The sequence below is a fragment of the Epinephelus lanceolatus genome, chromosome 15, assembly GCF_041903045.1.
Source record: "Epinephelus lanceolatus isolate andai-2023 chromosome 15, ASM4190304v1, whole genome shotgun sequence".
Taxonomy (NCBI): Eukaryota; Metazoa; Chordata; class Actinopteri; order Perciformes; family Serranidae; genus Epinephelus; species Epinephelus lanceolatus.
Genome location: NC_135748.1, coordinates 9,981,005 through 10,001,389, shown reverse-complemented (window position 1 = coordinate 10,001,389; position 20,385 = coordinate 9,981,005). Strand labels below are relative to the sequence as shown.

The window sequence follows — 20,385 nt, the reverse complement described above, 5'->3', positions numbered from 1 at the left end:
GACATTAGCTACAGTAACATTAATTTTAGTAATAATATAATAATAGTAGCAGTAATTGTGGTACAATATGTTTAAGTTTATATTAATATCTGATAGTTTATGTGTGTGACAATAATAATTATATGTGTTTAAAAACAGTAAAAGTATGACTAGTAATAACAGCAGTAGTAGGAAGCATCAGGCAGGACCACGGCAGCAGCACAACCACCACACACCATCCAGGCACCGCTGTGATATGAGTTTATCTGCGAGACAGTGGAGCACAAAGGCTCCGGAGAAGAAGCTTAGTGTAGTAAAGCCGAGTTAGCGATATGCAGTAATAGGACGTGAATGTTAGCAAGTGAAGAAGAACCAACTTTTCAGAAAACTGAGGAGAGAGAGAGAAGGAGAGAAGGGGCTTGGTGTATTTTAGGAGGTCCCCCAGCAGACTAGGCCTAAGTCACTTATGTTCTTCTCATCTCATCTTTGAGAGTGTAGTAGGAAAAAAATGCTTTTACATCATTAACCTTTTGCTTTTTGTTCAATCCAAATGGATCCTCCACGTTTATTCCCCTACATCAAGAGTTCAATCCATGTTTACGTTATACCAGATTCCTCTACACTCATAATCAGTTAAATCAACTTGTCTTTTCACATTACGTAAATGTATTTAACTCAGTTTCAAGTTAGGTCAACAAAATTGTGGAGTTCATTGTTCAGAGTAATTGTTACGCACCCGTCTAGGGGTCAGGAAGTGTAACATAAAAATGAGCCAACAAGGTAATGCACGACAAAAGGTGAGTTTATTCACCACCACACAGATAGAAGTACAATTTACAAATAAGGAAGCTTGTCTTCAGGGTGAACCCAGGCCTAAACAACAAATAAAACAAACTATCTTTCCCAAAATAACTAACTAAACCCTACGTGAAAAAAAAAGAAACAAAAATACAATCACTAAACCTAACTCCCTAAACTAAACAAAAACAGGAGAAAACAGTTCAAAATAAATGGCAGCTCACCCCTACTGCTTTGTGCTATATACAATTATGTACAAGTAACGTGTAAGTGACAACTAAGTGCTATTAACGCTGCAACGGTTATTGGTTACAGACAAAAGGCTCACCGCTTGTAGCGGCAGGATACAAACAACAATTCAACACTTCAGCTAACTGTGCGTTCACACCAAACGCGATGGACTCGATGTCATCACCCGTAATGCGAGTATCGAGTCGCTTAATCACAAATGTCACCTTTTTGATCATCACTTCACCGCTTCAATCGCGATGACGCAACCCTCCTCCCGCAATTTTCTTCATCTCCCGCTATTTTCTCATCAACCATGGCTGAGTTAACTACCGTAGCTGCTCTTTATCTGTTGTGGACAGCTGATTTGGATCGGAGACCCAAACGCCGTTGTGTCTGGGTTCACAATATTCTCCAGAAACGCACACAGCTGGGTGAATATCATCACCTCCTGCAAGAGCTGCGTCTGGATGACGGTCGTTTCCAGCGGTACTTCAGGCTGACGCTGGCCCAGTTTGAGGACCTGTTGGCCCGTATCGGTGCGAGGATCTCCCGCCTGGACACCAACTACAGGCGCTCCATCCCAGCTGCGGAGCGCCTGTCAATCTGTCTCCGGTTAGTTGCTTATAATTTCTTTATGAATGGTTGGATATCAACACTGATTGGATGTCGCAGCACAGCGTCACGCGATGTCTCTTGAAAAGTTCAAATTTTTCAACTTCAAGCAACAAACGCGATGAGGCGATGGATGCGTCATCGCTTCATAGCGTCACTCTTATCGCCTGAAACATGTCGCCCGAAGCGACATCGCGTGTCACCGCGTCATTTACATTGATTTTGAATGGAAACTTGTGGCGTTCATCGCGTCCATCGCATTTGGTGTGAACGCACAGTAAGTGTGCATTCCCACCAAAAGATTCATGAGCGTCATAAGCAGCCAGCAGCCATTCATTTTCAATGAACACTCGCGACGAAGAGCGTCACTCGCGTCGGCTGCAGCGAGCAACCGCGAGCAGCGCGATGCCAGCGACCAGAGCGTCAAGCTGAAGTTGAGAGCACGCTGCTGTCAAACGACCCTCGGATTTTGACAGAGATTGCTGGGATTTAAAAAGGCCAAGCCCCCGCAACAGCCAATCGCAGCAGCCATGACCAGCCAGAACCCACCACTCAGTACAGTCTGGGGCCGTTTAGTGGCTGTTTTGGTAAGGAACAGGAACGAGGGCGAGAGAGACAGGATCCGGAATTTGATGGAATGCGCCTTTCCGTCAAAATAAAAGCACCAAGCTAATAAAAATGCGGTGAAACTTTTTAATTTAAAGAATATAATTTACAAGAAAAGCCCCAAGCCATTAAGTTAACCTTTTTCTTTTATTGTAATTCGATGGTGCACCAGAATTTAAAGTTTTACTTTGGTGAACACTTTTACTTTGGTGAATTTGGTGAATTCCGGATCCGCTCTCTAGACCGGAACCAGAATCCAGACAAAATTCAGAGTGAATGGAAATCAGGCTCTTCCCCGTACATGAAGAGCCTGGTGATGCGAGGCTAACCACTCAGAGAAGGAGACAGAGGCGGCACCTAGCACAGATCCTCAGAAAAAGAAGAGGTCTTACTCTCACATAAAAATACAATATACAATAAATGTTACAGAAATATAAATGTTACACAATACGGCTGCAGCCATAACAGTAGTGAAAAATGAGATGTCTAAATGTCAAACTGATCCTTAGGTATCAAGTTGTTTAAAAACACTGTTAGCTTATTAGCATATACTTACCCAACATGCATTGTGTTTAGGTTAATATTATTTGAAAATCCCTCAATTTTGTAACTTGAAGACAGTTTCATAAATGGCTTGCTATCTGTCTTTTATAATCTGGCCTCAATTTTGTCTGCTTTAGATGTTAACATAATATTATGTCAGTATGAGGTCAGCTTGTGCAGTGTTTGGCCTGGGGTGGTAGGGCCTTTCAGCAATCATTGCTGTAAAGCAGCTGGGGCACTCAGGATTATTGGAGTCAATCTCAACCCTGATAAATTAAAATCCAAGCGGTCCTGTTCTTAGGTTTAAATTTCCAAATAAGCTAGAGTGAACATAGTCCTTAAACATTTCAGTTTGGTAGTCAGGTACTGTCTGGATCAGGTTAATGTGACACTGTCCTGATATTGTCTCTTGATGGCAGAGGTCAGCCCTGGAGGCCTGCTGGGAAGCATGAGGCATCATCATTGGGGTGGAGCGGAGCCAGCTGAGCTACCTGGTATCTTAAGCTGTGTTTTGACCCAAAGTTTCTGGGACTTTTAGTCCAAGGGACAACCTTTTAAGGAACTAAAAGGTTCATTGATCTTATTTTTTATCTGCGTATGAAAACGCAGCATGACTGGACAAGGTTTTGTCTCACTACAACAACAATTGCAACTGCAAATTAGATATACTGAATAAAATGATAAGGAGGAAATGAAACTAAGAGCATCTGATCTTAAGTAAATCTGTTAAGTATTTGATGGTTATTTGTGCCTTAGAACTAACTGCCCTGAAACAATCAGAAAATGTTTTGTTATGCCCTTCTCCTAAAATGGTCCTAAATATTTTTTTAAATTTTAAATTAAAGAATCTAACTTCTCTTTGTTTCATACTGTTTTTTGTCAATGGGACTGCTGGCCTCAGATTAAGAGAGACCTCTGTGGATTTTTTGGCTACCTCTAAAGCCTCTCCTGACTCATCTCGGTCATGTTTCTCTTTTTTTCTCTCTTCAGACTTTTTATTTCTCACAGAAACCTGGCAAAGATCTGGTGAAGTCAGTTCCTTCTCTGAATTGTGTCCACCAAATTACAAATTTCTGACCTCACTGCGCACCACTTGCCAGGGAGGGGGTGTTGCTGTGGTGATGTTTTTAACTATAAACTCCTGTCATCTAATGAGTACAGTAGTTTTGAATTGATGTGTAAGACTGAAAGATCAACTCCAGTTCTTTGTGCACTCGTTTACAGGCCCCCTAAATTCAACCCAAGTTATAGATGACTTCTCGCACTTCCTATCCTCAGTGCTCGTTATTTCTGATCATGTGCTGAGAGACTTTAACATTCATGTCTGCTGCCCATCTGATGCACTCCCTTGGGACTTTCTGAATTTAATTGATTCTTTCAATCTTACCCAGTCAGTCATGGAGCCCACTCACATACATGTTCATACTCTGGACCTTATTTTAACATCTGCTATCCCTGTCCCGTCTGTCCAGATCAACAATTCAGGTTTGTCTGATCATTGGCCTATTATGTTCTCCACCTCACTTCCTTGCAAGGCTCCTAAACCTAGTCACCCACACAGCTACTCCAGGTCTATTACTCCCCTCACTATCCATCGGTTCTCTGATGCCTTTTCCTAGGCACAGAAGAGCAAGTAAATAATTTTAATCACATACGCAGCAATATTCTCAATTCAACTGCCCCTCTTAAAGTTATAAAAAGAAAAACCAAAATTCAGCCCTGGTTCAACTCCACAACCTTGTCACTTAGGCAGGAATGCAGAAGAGCAGAGAGGAAATGGAAGAAGGATAAATTACAAGTGTCCTACCAGCATCTGAGACAGTGTCTTTTTAATTATCAGAAATGTGTCAAAGCAGAGAGATCCAAATACTTTTCAGATATCATATCCAAACATGTCCACAAACCCAAAGTTTTATCTGACACAATTAACTCAATACTTAAACCAATATTCACAAAGTCTAATGATGCTACACCAGATATCTGCGAACACTTTCTAAGATTTTTCATCAACAAAATTGACAGTATTCGTTCCCAGATTGTACCTCCTTCTGTTGATCCTTCAGAGCCATCTTCATGTTCCTCCACTTTAAAAAATTTCAACTCAATTTCTCTCTCTGCTTTGACACACATCATTTCACCTATGAATCCGAGTTCATGTTCCTTGGATATTATCCCCTCTCACCTATTTAAGGAAATGTTGAACTCTGTTGGGCCCAGTGTTCTCTCAATAATCAATAGCTCTTTAGTGAACGTCTCTACATGCTTTAATCATGGCATCATTCACTCATCAAAAAAGAAAATCTTGATCCATCTGTACCCGGTAACTACTGTCCAATATCAAAGCTCTCATTTTTATCAAAAGTCCTGGAAAAAAGTTGTTTTCTCTCAACTCATCTCCTACCTGTTACAGCATTCTGGACAAATTTCTGTCAGGCTTTAGAAAACATCATAGCACAGAATCCGCCCTGTTGAGTAACAAATGACCTACTATTATCCTTAGAGTCGGGCTGTTATGCCACTCTGATTCTCTTAGATCTTTCAGCAGCATTTGATACTGTGGATCACTCCATTCTCTTGGAGTGCTTGGAGCATGTTGTTGGCATTCAGGGACTGGCTCTTCAATGGTTTGCCTCCTACCTCCAAGGCCGCTCAGCCTCTGTCCAAATTGGTAATGTGTACTCCTCCTCTGCTCCCATCTCCTATGGTGTTCCCCAAGGCTCCATTTTAGGCCCAATTTTATTTTCACTATACATGCTTCCATTAGGCTCTATACTAAGGAAATACAATATATCTTATCACTGTTATGCAAATGATTCCCAGTTGTACCTCCCTTGAAACCATCAGATCCTTGCAGCATTAATTCACTACTACTCTGTATTAATGATATAAAATCTTGGATGGCACAAAGCTTTCTCCAGCTGAACCATGACAAAACTGAGGTCCTCATCTTTGGCCTTACAGACATCTCTGCCTCTGTTACCAGTACTCTTGGTCCTCTGTCTTCACATTTAAAATCTCACGTAAAGAATCTTGGTGTCATCTTCGACGCTTTAAATTTGATAATCAACTCAGTTCTCAGCTCAAGCGTCTTCCATCTAAGATCCATTGCAAAACTTAAATCATCTCTGTCCATATAAGATTTGGAAATTCTGGTTCATGCGTTCATCTCCTCCCGATTAGATTATTGTAATTCCCTCTACACCGGCATCAACCAATCAGCTCTATCACGCTTGCAGCTCGTTCAGAATTCAGCAGCAAGACTCATTACCGGTACCAGCAGAAGTGATCACATTTCCCCTGTACTGGCCTCGCTTCACTGGTAACCTGAAAAGTATAGGATTGATTTTAAGACTCTTATTTGTTTTTAAAAGCACTGCATGGACTAGCACCAGATTATATTTCAGAACTCCTCACTCCCTATTCCACCTCTTGTCCCCTCAGATCCACTGACAAATCACTGCTTTCCATCCCACTTACAATGTTAAAAACCAGAGGTGACAGAGCTTTTTCAGTTGTTGTTCCGAAACTGTGGAACAGCCTGCCACAAACAGTTAGATCCTCACCCTCTATAAATATATTCAAAGCCCAGCTAAAAAAAACATCTCTTTGCCTTAGCTTTTGGTGATTCATTATGAGAACGTTTTTGTTTGATATTCATCTTTTTCATTGAATTTGCTCAAGGCGAATTCTACTGTTGAAGGAACTGTAGGGATGATGTGGTTCGGGGAGAGTGAGTGTGTGGTGAGCAAACAGAGTCTCAGTCAGAAGACATCAATGGCAAGGAGTGGAATGATGGAATTAGGCAAGGGAGAAGGCAGGTTTCAATGCAACACCAGTAGCTTTTATTTATCTTTGATTTGATCTTTCTGTCATTGTCACAGCTCATTTTCGTGTGCTGCATCAGAAAAAGGATAAGCAAAGAGACAATATAATTACAAACAAACAACGGAGTGGTCAATTAAACAATAAACAACAAATAAGTATGGGTGAATATACAATCCACAACTAAACAGTAAAATGGTCAAGCGACAAACAATCTTACATGGCTCCTGGCACATGTCTGGGAACAAAGAGAGTAGGGTAGCAGAGCACATGTCAGCAAAGCCACCACAAAAGGCATACAAAGGAAACAATCAAAATGATGAATTGACCACTCACGTTAACTTGAAGACGCACACAAATCAGGATACATGTGCTGGCAGGGAGTGCAAAGGATGAACTGAGGGGTGAACAAACAATTTATAGTCTCCGCCCTTACCCAGCAGGTAAGGTGGGCGTGGTCAGGTGACAGGTATCTGCCACCTGACCACGCCCAGGTGGCAGGTGGCAGATACCTGCCACCTGACCACGCCCACCTTACCTGCTGGGTAGGTGGGCGTGGTCAGGTGGCAGGTATCTGCCACCTGCCACCTGGGCGTGGTCAGGTGGCAGGTATCTGCTGGGTTCACTTTGGCAGATTCACCATATTTATTTGTATTTATTTAGAAAGAAAAATGAACTGAGAAAGCTCCGGGTCCAAGGAGTCTTTTCAACTGTCTTGGTTGATTATTTTTCTTGGTTGTGCATAATTGTATCCATTTTAAAGCACTTTGGCCAACGATTGTTGTTTTTAAATGTGCTCTATGAATAAAGTTGACTTGACTTCAGTAGTCAAGTAGCAGTCATCCCTGCAAACCCCACCCCAAAAGTTCCTGTACTTTCAGAAAGTACTCTTGGAGGGTAAAAGAATGTTGTCATGTTGATGTGCATAGTGTTCTAATGTCCTGTTGGTCTATTGCAGGCCTTATGTGCAACTGTTGCCCTCTGATGAAGACAACATTGAGATTTAACGGAAGATGCGAGACATCATTTTTCTCCTGAGATGCCATGTGATTTTACAAAGACAGTTACAAGTTGTGTCAGATGTATTTTAAGTAATTTTAGGTCACTTGAATCTATGTGATATTGACAATATACTAAACATTTCCCTATCCAGTAAGCAAAACCCAAAGGAAACACTATGGGAGCTAATAATAACCATAACAACTTCTATTTTACAAGCAACTTAATATCTGTTTGTGAAATCTAACCCTTCAGATTTATCTTTGAAATCAATGTCTTAATTAATGTGGTTTGAAATTTGTAGAGTTGTGGACTCAAGTGAGACTCGAGTCACATGTTTGATGACTTTGGACTCAACTTGACAAAATCAAAAAAGACTTGCAACTCAGCTCACTTGGACTTGGACCTTTTGACTTGAAAACACTCAATAACTTTTTCCCAAGTCTAAAGATAAAAAAAAACTATGTTATGTATGACAATGTCATATACAACATCAAAGAACTCTGTTTACTATTAAACAACATTCGCATTTACATTATATAACAACAGATCAGAAACATACAAGATTTTAAAAAACATTCATGATTTTTGTAAATTAATTTATTATTACCCTGATGTTAAAATGGTGAGTGCATTTTAACTTAAACTCTTAGATGAGAACATTGGACTTGACTTAGGACTTGCCTGTCTTGACTTAGGATTTGAGTGCAAAGACTTGGGCAACAATGACTTGGTCTCACCTCTGGAAATTCCCCTTTGAAACTTCTGCTAGATTATTTCTAGTCAGAATGGCTCTACAGAAGTCTTGAAATATCATTGAAACTGAATGTAAATGCATTGAATGTATCAAATGTGTGCAATGTCTAAACTGCTCCTCCATACAACTATAACTGGAAACAGCAGTTTTCAAAATAAAGTGTAGGTACATACTAGTAAGAGCCCATGGATTAGCCCATCCTGCATCCATCTTCATCATCTTCTTGATCACTGTCTTCAAATCAGATTTCAAGTTTCTTTAAAGTGACTTCTAAGCACAAAATCTTTACCAGCTGTTCTCGAAAGTTAAATAGAAACACATGAGCAGAACCTACCATGCAATCCCTCATTATTTGATAGTTAAAAACACCGAATTTTAAATCTTTAATCATTAAGACTGGAGACTTTTGTCCTGAGGTTACCTGTTTCTTTCTGTTTCCAGTCTTAATCCTAAGCAGCAGTTACATATTTACTATATTGTCATAGGAATGGTTTTGATCCTCTTATCTAAATCAGTACGAAAGTGGATAAGCATATTACCCAATATATTGAACTGTTTCTTTAAAGACTGTTTTACCTCTCTCAATAAGTCAGTAAATCTCTGTGGCTAATTAAAGCCATAGTTATGATGTGACACAGCAGATGAACATCAGCTGCAGCCATCTGTACATGTCTTCTCATTTGCGGATAAGCTGATAGCAGTCAACAATGTGAAAATCAGCAGGTACCAGTGTTAGCTGATGAATTGGTGTAACCCTATTCGCAATATATAAATCTGAATATCTGGTGTTGTTAGACCTGTCTGCTGCATTTGACACAGTTGGTCATGGCATATTAACTGATTAACCGGAAAACTGGAGAGGCATGACTGGGACTACTCTAGACTACTCTAGACTGGTTAAAGTCTTGCCTGAGTGATGTACAGTAACCTTCTCAGTATCAGTTGGGAACGTCTCCTCTAGCTGCGCAAATATCACCTGCGGCATTCCTCAAGGGTCTGTTCTTGGCCCTTTAGTGTTCCTTATCCACATCTCCATTCACCATTTTTATGATGCACAAATCTATTTGTCCATGAATCTATTAGACTTTGCCTCAGATACCCCATTCACAGACTCACAGTCTTGCAGCCATAAGGTCCTGGATGTCCAGTAACTCCCTAATGCTGAACAGTTACAAAACTGAAGTGTTTTGACCTCAAGCATACAGAGATTGTGCCAGTCAAACTTTAGCTTTCCAAGGTTTGCATTGCACCAACAAGGTTAAAAGTGTGGAAGTATTTTTTATTCAGGCTTGAACTGACTTGAATATTGCCCAAATCAGATAATTTCTTTAATTCTGTGATGCACAAACTCTCATTAATTCTTTTGTCTCCAGCCATTTAGATTACTGTAATGCATTATTTGTTGGACTGCCCCAAAAATCCAAACAGCTAGCTCCAGCTTGTGCCAAATACTGCACCTAGGGGTCTTCTTAGAACTCAAAGATATGAGCACATTTCCCCTATTCTTGCCTTATGTCCAGAATTGATTCTAAAATGTATTGGTTGTTTTAAAATCACTGAGCAGCCTTGCCCCTTCCAACATCATCAACTGTCTCACACCTTATACCCCTGCTCATATTCTCAGGTCTGCAACCAGCTCTTGCTCTCAGTCCCCAGGGCAAGGCTTAAGAGAGGGTAGTAGGGCATTTGCCGTAAGGGCCCCACAGTTGTTGAATAACCTCCCATTGAGAATCAGACAAGCTACCTTAGTTTTAAAACTCCTCTAAAACTTTTTTTTTAATAAAAATGGCTTTTAATTAGTGTTTCTTTTTGTTTGTTTGTGTTTATTTTTGAGATTTTTGTTCATTGTCTTTAATCAAGCATTCTGAATTGCCCCAGTGTTTAGGAGGTGCTGCACAAGTGAACTTGTGTTGTCTCTGTTTTGTTTTCTTCAGCCAAGTCCTTGCCATTCATACTCTCAGCCACCCCCTCCTGATTCGCAGTAACTCCTTTCCTGCTCACCTGGTCTCACTTTTCCTTATCACCTAGTTTCCACCCTTTTGTGTCCCTTCCTGACCTAGGCTTTTGATCATGACTAAAAGGGAAGTTTTCCATTACCTGCTTGTCCATGGGTACATCTGAGTTCAAACTAGGACTCTTCTCTTTTATGTATCCTATGGCCAGCCGTGGTTGCACTAAGTGCACTGCTGCTGCTGAGCAGCACTCTAGTTCTATTGGTTTGTACTGACTATTAACCCCCATGGGGGTCTAGGGGAACTCTACCCCGAGATTTTTATGCCTCTGTCTCAACAGCCATGGCCTATGTTTTCAGGTTGTATTCAACTGTCTGTCCCATTCTTATGAAGGCAATATCTCAAGAACACCTTGAGAGATTTATTTATTTATTTAAATTTTGGCACAATGCGAGCTTGGGCTCAACAATGAACTGATTAGATTTTGGTGGTCAAAGGTCAAGGTCACTGTGACCTTGCATCCGTCTCATTCTTGTGAATGCAATATCTCCAGAAGGCCTTCAGAGAATTTCCGCACACTTGGGAAAATTGTCCACTTGGATGCAAGGATGAACTGATTAGAATTTGGTGGTCAAAAGTCAAGGTCACTGTGTTATCACAAAACATGTTTTGTGGTTTTGCACAAACCTCTTCTAGGATACACTGATGGCATTTCATATCTTAAAGGTTAAATGTCAACTTCACTGTGACAGCATAATGCCCTGCAGAAACACTTTTCTGGCCATTATTCAACATCATAACTCAGGAACAGAAGGGGAGACATTTGGTCAGAATTCTAGTTTAAAACTCTTTGACAAGATCACTTTTGTGTCTAGTAACGTGAAAGCTTGTATACTATCAGTGCCATACATCACAACAACATCACAACACAAACAAAGACGCCACAGCCCCCATCTGTTTAGATAATTTATTCTGCTGTATAAACATATGACATGTATGACCTTATCAATATTTTTGATGTTTATAATATCTTTCACTTAGACTTTTACTCCAAGAAACGATAGGTCTACCAGGTTGGAAAGTGATTTTTTTCCTACGAACTGGGATTAAAAACCAGAGTTGGGTATAACGCGTTACAAAGTTACAAAGTAACGCGTTAGAGTACTTTGATTACTTTTTGCAGTAACAAGTAACCTAATGTGTTAGTTTGCTGTTTGAGTAATCAAATACTTAAGTACATTTTCAAACAAGACATCAGTTACTTCCGTTACTTTTAGAACGCTGGTCCTTCAGCTCCGAAACAGCAACGGCTGTCGTTTGGTTAATAACGGAGATAACGTTAAACCTGTCAGTCCGAAAGAAGCCACGGAGCTTGTGGCTCACTACGTGGTCGGAGAAGTGCTGCTGTTGTCTACGGTGGAGTCTAAATAGGTGGAGTAGGACTCGCTGACAGACATATTTCAGACTCAGGACTTGCATTATGCCTGGTACACGCTACATGCTGGTACTCACCAATTATCCCCGGTGGTCTTTCACGGTGTGTGTGATGTCATCGGGTTATACTTGTCCTATTATTATTACTTTCACTATTATTTGAGTCACTGCCAGAACTGTGTCTGTTCATGTGCCAGCCAACATGTTGTTGTAGTCCCCTAAAAGGGTCAGCAGATGGCAGATGTAGCCTCTGCAGTTGTGGTGAGTAAAAGCCCTGCCACTATATGTTAATGTTATTACTTTATGTCCGACTGTGAGGATGTACCATTGTTTGCTAGCTTGATGCTAATGACAGTAACGTTAACTCAGCGGGTTGACAAAGTGCCTCTGCTGTTTCACACATCATTTCCCCTTTTTACTCTGTGTGGTAACATCCCTAGAGGAAACATTAAAAATGCTGGGGAGGGGCGTCGGTGGCTTAGTGGATAGAGCAGGCGCCCCATGTACAAGGCTGTTGCTGCAGCAGCCTGGGTTCGAGTCCAGCCTGTGGCCCTTTGCTACATGTCATCCCCTCTCTCTCTGTCCCCCTTTCACACTTGGCTGTCCTATCCATTAAAGGCAAAAATGCCCAAAAACATATCTTTAAAAATAAAATAAAAAATGCTGGGGTGTTGTTGTCATACAGTTGTCTACGGCAGCAGATCGTTCTGTGTTTCTACTGGTCAAAGTGACGGCTGTGATGGGAGAATTGGATCTCAGTGAAGGGTAAGTGGTCCATAACTTTAATTTTGGAGACAAAAAATGTAGGCTTAGTGCCCTGTGGTCCATTGCCCAATAGGAAATGTAGAATACTCAAAAGTACTTTAAAAGTGCTTGAGTTACTTTTCTCAGGGAGTAACGTTGGAAGTACTTTTAAAGTAACTGAGTTACTTTACTCAGGGAGTAACGCAGTAAAGTAACTGCTTACTTTTTTAGAGAGTAACGCAGTAACGTACTTTGATTACTTTTAAAGTAACCCTTACCCAGCACTGTTAAAAACATACAAAACCTGTAACTCCACAAAGTAATGCAATCTAGTTTTGGAAATTATTGTTTTTATCAAGTTAATGTCATCTTTAAAATGGTATATTTGCATGATTTTCAGCTGCTGATTGTTTGTGCTAACTCAGCTCCATACATCATCCACACCTATTACCCAGCCATGTTATCAGGTACTTTTCCACAGTTTTTATAGTTGTTGATAACCACTGACTCATAGAACATTCAGTCCCTTCGCAGCCAAATGTTTGCACAACTTCTTGCAGCAGTATTTAAACCTCAAATCCATGGTCTCTCCTCCACACTATACTGTCCTGCAGTTCTTTCTTTCTCAACTCCTTCTGCACTTTCTGACACTCAGCTTTGCTGCAAAAATGACCACAGCTGGTAAGGTAAGTACAAAATGCCATATGGGATAACTCTTATTCGTCAAGTTGCTTATGTATTTTTGTTCAAAATTCTCGGGAGATGATCAACTATATATTTTTGGAATAGTTAGATGGTGAATTTTGAATTTTCAAAACACTGTTTTTTTTAAATATCAGGTTTTGATGCAAATGTTTGCTTTTGGTAACTAAACATACATTTTATTCAGAAATTCACATTCATATTCAGATGTTTATGTTGTGCAGTCTTAAAGGGTAAATGGACTGCACTTATATAGTGCTCTTGTAGTTTTAGCGACCACTCAAAGTGCTGTACAACACAGCTCAACACTACCCATCCACACCGTATTCATACACTGGTGGCTACCATACTAGGTACCACCTGCTCATCAGGAGCAATAAACATTTACGATAAATGATTTTTGACCATTTAGGAATTGAAAATATGGTGAAAAATCCCTCACAAAAAACATTAAAACACCAAGACTTTGAGTAAGCACTTCCGCTGTGAAAACTGGTGATGTCACAAAAGGGTCATTCTATTAAATGAGGTCAAGTTTTTAAAAAAATGGTCTCACTCCAATGAAATGGTCAGTATGGGACTAACATTCATCAGATTCTATCTTTAGTGCATTGTAGAGGTTCCCATTTATTTCTGGGCGAAAAAAATATGCAACTATGCTAGGAATCTAGGTGTGATTTTTGATGCCAAACTCTGTTTTGATAATCAAGTCAAAAGTGTTGTTCAGTCTTGTTTCTTTCAGCTCAAGATGATAAAGTTGTTTATGCTTTTATTTATTCGCGACTTGATTACTGCAATGCACTTTACTCAGGTATTAGTCAAAGCTCCCTCCATCGTCTCCAGCTGGTCCAAAATGCTGCTGCCCGACTCATTACTGGGACAAAGAGGCATGAGCACATCACCCCTGTGCTTGCCTCCCGACATTGGCTCTCTGTTAGTTCTTAAATTGATTTTAAAATTTTATTACTCACTTTTAAGGCCTTAAATGGTCGAGCTCCGAAATATACTACAGACTTATTGACACACCATGTGCCCTCTTGACCACTGAGCTCCACGAATGGAGCCCTGCTGTTTACTCCTAGGTCGCAGTTTGTGATGAAGGGAGATCGTGCTTTTGCTGTTAGAGCCCCCACACTCTGGAATGCTCTGCCTATTGAACTAAGGCACACTAAGTCCCTTGCCTCTTTTAAATCTCATCTTAAAACCTTTCTCTTTGTAAAAGCTTTTGGGAATGTTTGACTGCTTTTATTTTATACTGTTTTAATTTGTTTTGTTTGTATTTATTCATTTTAACTGTTTTCTGCTTCATGTGTATCAGTCTTTTAGTCACTTGCCAAGGTAGTTTTTTTTACCACCTTATTTGGTTGTATCTCTTCTTGTTAAGCACTTTGTAAAATTGTTAAGAAAAGTGCTATATAATTAAAGTTTATTATTATTATTATTATAATTAGCCAATAAACTCAGAAGCCAACTTGATTAACCGCGAGGGATCCAGCTAAAAACAAATTATGGGTGGTCGCCAGTTTGAAAGTCCTAAGTGGCCCCCACAGAGACTTTGAAAAGAATAACAAGAGTCGTTTTGGGATTGGTCACAAGCTAAACTTTCCAAAAATGTATAGTTTATCAACTACCCAAAGATACTGAATGAAGGTTGCAAACAGGACATTATGACAGACCATATGTTTAACTGACGTGTTTTAATGAGTTTTTCAGAGTATATATAAAGTATAGCCTATGTATAAGCATAGTTGAATACTGTAGGTAGAAAAAGAAAACATCAAAAAACAATGCAATAAACCTTATATTAAAGGTATACTATTTCCGCCTGGTGGTTGTTTTGTTTGTTTGTTTGTTTAATTTGCATAGCTTCCTCTTGCATGCCTGCTGCTTATGGTTTCGTACCTGGCGTCTACCTGTTTATAATGTCTCAAATTCACCTGTGCACTGTGCCCAGAAATGTGAGATTTCATGCTGGTGTCACCGCCCTGTAGGTCATCAAATGTAAAGCAGCAGTGGCCTGGGAGCCCAACAAGCCTTTGGTGATTGAGGAGATTGAGGTAGCCCCACCCCAGGCCAACGAGATCCGCATCAAGGTGAGAGACATCCACTTACACATGTACACAGGAATGTCTTACTGCACTTTTGAGTTAGTGAATTAATGTAGAAGTGTAGAGATTACTGATGATTTTTACGACTTCACTAACCAGAAATCTGTAGTCACATCATCACACTAATGTCTTCTAATGAATGTGCAACTGACAGTGTTGGGGGTAATAAGTTACAATCATTCAGGTCATGAAAATATGCTGAAGCATTTTGTGAAAAACCTAAGACAGATGTCTTTATGCATGAAGTGTAAGTAGCACAATGGCTTAAGGCGTTACTGATTATACCTTCCATTTTGTCCATGAAAGTATTAAGAGATGCATTACTCAAAAGAAATGCATGAAAATTACAGCAATACAAATGGGACATTAATGATATAGAGTTAAAAATTACAGCATGCATGGCACTCATTTCAGCAGCTGGACATTATCTGCAATAATCCTTTAACGGGCTGAGACAAACTGATACAATGTTTTTATACACAAAGAATGAAATAACCTAATGTATTAAGATTACTGGCACAATTACATTACTTACAATTTCTCATAAACAGCTTTTCACAAAATTTTATAAATTTTGCCATGTCACTGTAGGATTTTGCATGGCACTTGCAGCATCAAGGGTCGTGTTATTCTGAATAATAAATGTGTTATCTTAAGACATTTTGCAGCATCAGCCTTGAGATTTTTTTTCCCAAGTCTTTGCACTCATGTCATAAGGCACTCTTCACCTAATGTGATGCTGTTTCAACAATGACGTTATAATGTGGCAATCTCTATCAAAATCACTTGATTGTGCAATGGCTCATTTCTAGATAAATGTGGATTTATGTCAACATTTCGATTATTGGTCATTTTAGGGTTTTAGTTGATATTACATAAACAAGGTCTTGGGTTTTAGAATATGAAACTTGTATCACCGAATTTGAACGATAAATAAAATTTTGAAGCATGAAGGCATGATGAAAAGCTAGCAGCAAATATTTGCCAAATGATTTCAGAGAAACAAAGTCTTATCTTTCGGATTATTAAAACCTCAAATTCAAAATGTGAATGAATGAACACATTGTTAGCTTGGTTTGATTCTCCACAATTCAATTGTTCAGTTCTGTTTTACAGAAACTATGAGATCCAAAGTATAATTCATTTAGATTTACTGCCATGGTAAGCAAAAGAGATAGACATAAAGTGGCATCTTCCTACCTTTGAAACAGTCATTAAGTCCAAATATGTGTTCATTCCTCCATTGTTTATATTCTTTTAGTCCTTAAGGGTCCAGTGATCAAAAATATCAGTAAGGTTTTCATAAAATGTATCCAAGCTGTGGATACTGTCATATATATAGTCCATTGCTAACTGTATACTAATGTCATTCTTCAGCGGTTCTACAAAAACTGTATTAATAACTACATTATAACTGTATTGTCTTGTCTTTCTGCACTTTGTTGGTATGCCTGTTTTTGTTTCCATGCTGGTTCAAAAAAAAAAAAAAAAATGTCCCCAAGCTTTTTTGTGTATTTTTCATCCAAGGACAGCCACTGGAGTACAGCATATGCTCTAATAAATAATTGTAACATTATGACTAGTAACCCAATAATGCTCAACCCTTACCTGTTCAAAAGAAACACGCATCAATGTTTTTAATATGTAGTTGTTGCCTTCGGTGCAGATTGTGGCAACTGGGGTGTGCCACACGGACCTGTATCATCTGTTTGAGGGTATGCCAAAAGACGGCTTCCCAGTAGTTCTTGGCCATGAAGGAGCCGGCATCGTAGAGAGCGTCGGGCCTGGAGTCACTGAATTTCAACCAGGTCAGTGAAAGCCTTCAGCCTCAACAGTTTAATTTGTCTAATAGCTCATGTTTTTTTTTCCCTGTCAGACTTTGTGGCAGCAATGTCAGCAATGGGTTGACCAAGGCCTATTTGTGCCATCCAGCCCAACAAACCTGTTTGACATTTGATTTTAGGTCTTGAAAGTTTGCCCTAAAATCCACTGTTTCTGAATTTCAGGAGACAAGGTGATTCCTCTGGTTATCTCCCAGTGTCAACAATGTCGCTTCTGTAAGAGTCCCGGAACCAACCAGTGTGAGAAAGGATGGTGAGCTCATCTTAAAATACACTTAAACACTTAAAATAACAAACTTATGATACTGTATTCCATTTCTGCCAATATATCCCCCTAAATCCTACACACTGGACCTTTTCTTTCAGTTGTCCGGGATGTGTTCATAAGGTCATAGACCCATTTGAGGGTGCACTTACAATTCATGCATAATGTCTCTACCTATGTCATAGTACTCATTATGTCAGTGGAGCAACTTCGGATGTTGTCTGCTGTAGATACAGAACAGATTGTTTGGGTCTTTGGTTTTTCATTTTTTGGCATATTGCTCATGTTAACAAATACTCGCTTCACCCTCTCAGGTTCAATGCAAAAATTTAGTCTGAAGTTGTATTTTCATTTGAATAAATTTTCTGTTCAGGGCTGCTGATCGTTTTGATGTGATGGCATTAGCAGACTCCAGATTTACATGTAAGGGAAAGAAGGTGCTGCAGTTTATCGAAACCAGTACCTTCTCTGAGTACACTGTGATTAACCAGATGGCTGTGGCTAAGATCGACCCCACTGCTCCTCTGGACAAAGTCTGTCTCCTTGCGTGTGGGGTCACCACAGGATATGGAGCAGCAGTTAACACAGCTAAGGTGTGTATGTTTGACTTTTGGGGATAGTCTAACATGTATTATTGAAGGCAGAACTAGTGAACTAGTGTTTTAAGAATTGAGAGGTCCAACCTAAAAAACCATGTTGACCAAAGTCTGTGCTACTTTAGGTAAAACCAGACTCTACATGTGCTGTGTTCGGCCTGGGAGCTGTGGGTTTGGCTGCAGTCATGGGCTGCAAGGCTGCAGGAGCCAAGAGGATCATCGCTGTTGACATCAATCCAGAGAAGTTTGAAAAAGCCAAGGTGTTCGGTGCAACAGACTTTGTGAACCCCAAGGATCACAGTAAACCCATCAGTCAAGTGCTGTCTGAGATGACTGACGGAGGAGTGGATTACTCCCTGGAATGTGTTGGGAATGTAGAAGTCATGGTGAGGCAGGTTTCTTAGCAGGTTTGATCCAAAAAAATAAAGTCTTCAAGAAGGCACATTATATGGGACATTTTTTCCCAAGAGGTGTTATTCAAATGTTAAAGCATACATTTTCTTTGCTGCTCTGTGGATTTGATCCCCTATGGCAACTGATTTTGTGCTGTTTCTCCATCCAGCGCAATGCCTTGGAGTCTTGTGTGAAAGGGTGGGGTGTTGGCGTGATTGTTGGTGCAACAGATTTGCAAGACTTTTCTACTCGACCTAATCAGTTCCTTGCTGGCCGCACATTGAAGGGCTCCCTGTTTGGAGGTGAGATGCCTATGTCAGTGTGGGATGGTAAGATATGACCATCCTACAGTTATTAATGGCACTACTTTAACTGTCACAGTTACATGTTGTCAATTATCATTTCTGATTGGTTGTCAATCTCAAGGGAGCGGGTCTTAATAGTAATTGAGGTAATATGAGCAACAGCGAAACTGGGATGAGCTAATCTGGGTATTGGGTAAGGCCTGCATCCTTTGTTGTTAACTGGCAACTGAAGGCATTTCACATACGTATGGCCTGTTGGTAGCCAGTACAGCCATCAGGTTTAATGGTAGTTAAATCCCCTCATTTAACAACCACCACTTGGGCTGTCACAGTAACCAAAAGGCTGTACACCTGATCTTTGCAATCATTCAACTGGTATTACTAAGATAAGAATCTGTTTGCTCTCATTTCATTTTGTGTGTTTTCTTTTTGTTCAGGATTTAAGAGTAAGGATGGTGTGCCTCTGATGGTTAGAGCCTACCTCAACAAGAAGGTGAAGCTGGATGAGTTCATCACCCACAACATGACTTTAGACCAGGTCAATGATGCCATGGAAACGATGAAGCATGGAAAATGGTAGATTTACACCTCCATACTTTCCACACCATTCAGGAATTACTAACCAGCTACACAGATGAAAAGTTTATACATGCAAGTCCTCTAACTGATTTTTTGGTTTTGCTCCACAGCATCCGAACAGTGCTGAATGTATCTCCACATAAAGACCATTATGTTCCTTTCAGTGATGCCAAAACATTTCAGTCAGGGAAGACTTAATTGAAAGAGATGTTTAAAGAGTAATACAATTAATTTATGGACAAAGTGCACAATGGGGGAGTTGAAGAAAAATTAGATCTGTGATTAGATCCCATCATGACCTCATAATTTAAAGGAGGTGATACCATAAGCTATACAGGAAAATCCCCTCAACGAAGTTTAGACACAGGCAGTGGTGAAGAGGTCAAGAGCAATGGCTGAAGATCTGGATGGATGGGATGTGTAGCAGGACTTCTGATGAGCTCACTGGAAGGTGAACTGGGAAGACTGGTTGTGATAGAAATATGAGATTAAAGGGGTGGTGGAGGATTACATCGATCTGACACTAAAATGATAGGTGACAGTGGAAAGGAAAGAAGTTTTAAACTTTGGCAACAAAGAAATAATTGGTTTACTTAGGTTGTGGCAGAATCTGATGCCTGATGTCTTGAACTCTGAACACTATTCAATGGAATACATGCAGATTGTGATAAATGTGTTCAAATAAACAAATGGGATCTGTGGCTTTCTTGTTTATTTTTTGTAATTTGTTTTACTTTAATTTACTTAGATAAATCTATCTAAATCCATTTCATTTACAATGACAGCCTTGCCAAGAAGCAGCTACAGGAGGCAAGTCATTAAAACATAGATAGAGCTGGTGCAGTAAAACAACAATACAAAAAATATATACAGTATATACAACAACAGAGGTGCATGTACTGTGTTCCAGAAGAGCAAATTCAAAAACAGGTGCAGTCACCAGAAACTATTGCTTGTAATGAGCTATATATGAGCAGGGTAATGGAATCAAGGTTTTGAGTTTAACACCTTTTGCAACTCATTCCAGTAAGTAACGGACAAAGCAGGTGCCAACTTTACAAATGACCATACTTGTGAATTTTCTAGAGTGTAAATTGCAGTTACAAAGCGGATAACATT

At 39.8% G+C, this 20,385-nt stretch overlaps 1 protein-coding gene across 1 annotated transcript; it reads left to right on the top strand.

Moving 5' to 3' along the window:
• Positions 1 to 13,008: 13,008 nt before the first annotated feature.
• LOC117266984 (alcohol dehydrogenase 1-like) lies at positions 13,009 to 19,967 on the top strand. The gene is made up of 9 exons (XM_033642511.2): positions 13,009 to 13,163; positions 15,171 to 15,272; positions 16,954 to 17,095; positions 17,294 to 17,381; positions 17,767 to 17,986; positions 18,115 to 18,375; positions 18,552 to 18,684; positions 19,125 to 19,263; positions 19,377 to 19,967. Exons 1-9 carry the CDS (start codon positions 13,059 to 13,061, stop codon positions 19,462 to 19,464), a joined length of 1,278 nt encoding a protein of 425 aa, XP_033498402.1. The 5' UTR covers positions 13,009 to 13,058; the 3' UTR covers positions 19,465 to 19,967.
• The last annotated feature ends 418 nt before the right edge of the window (positions 19,968 to 20,385 follow it).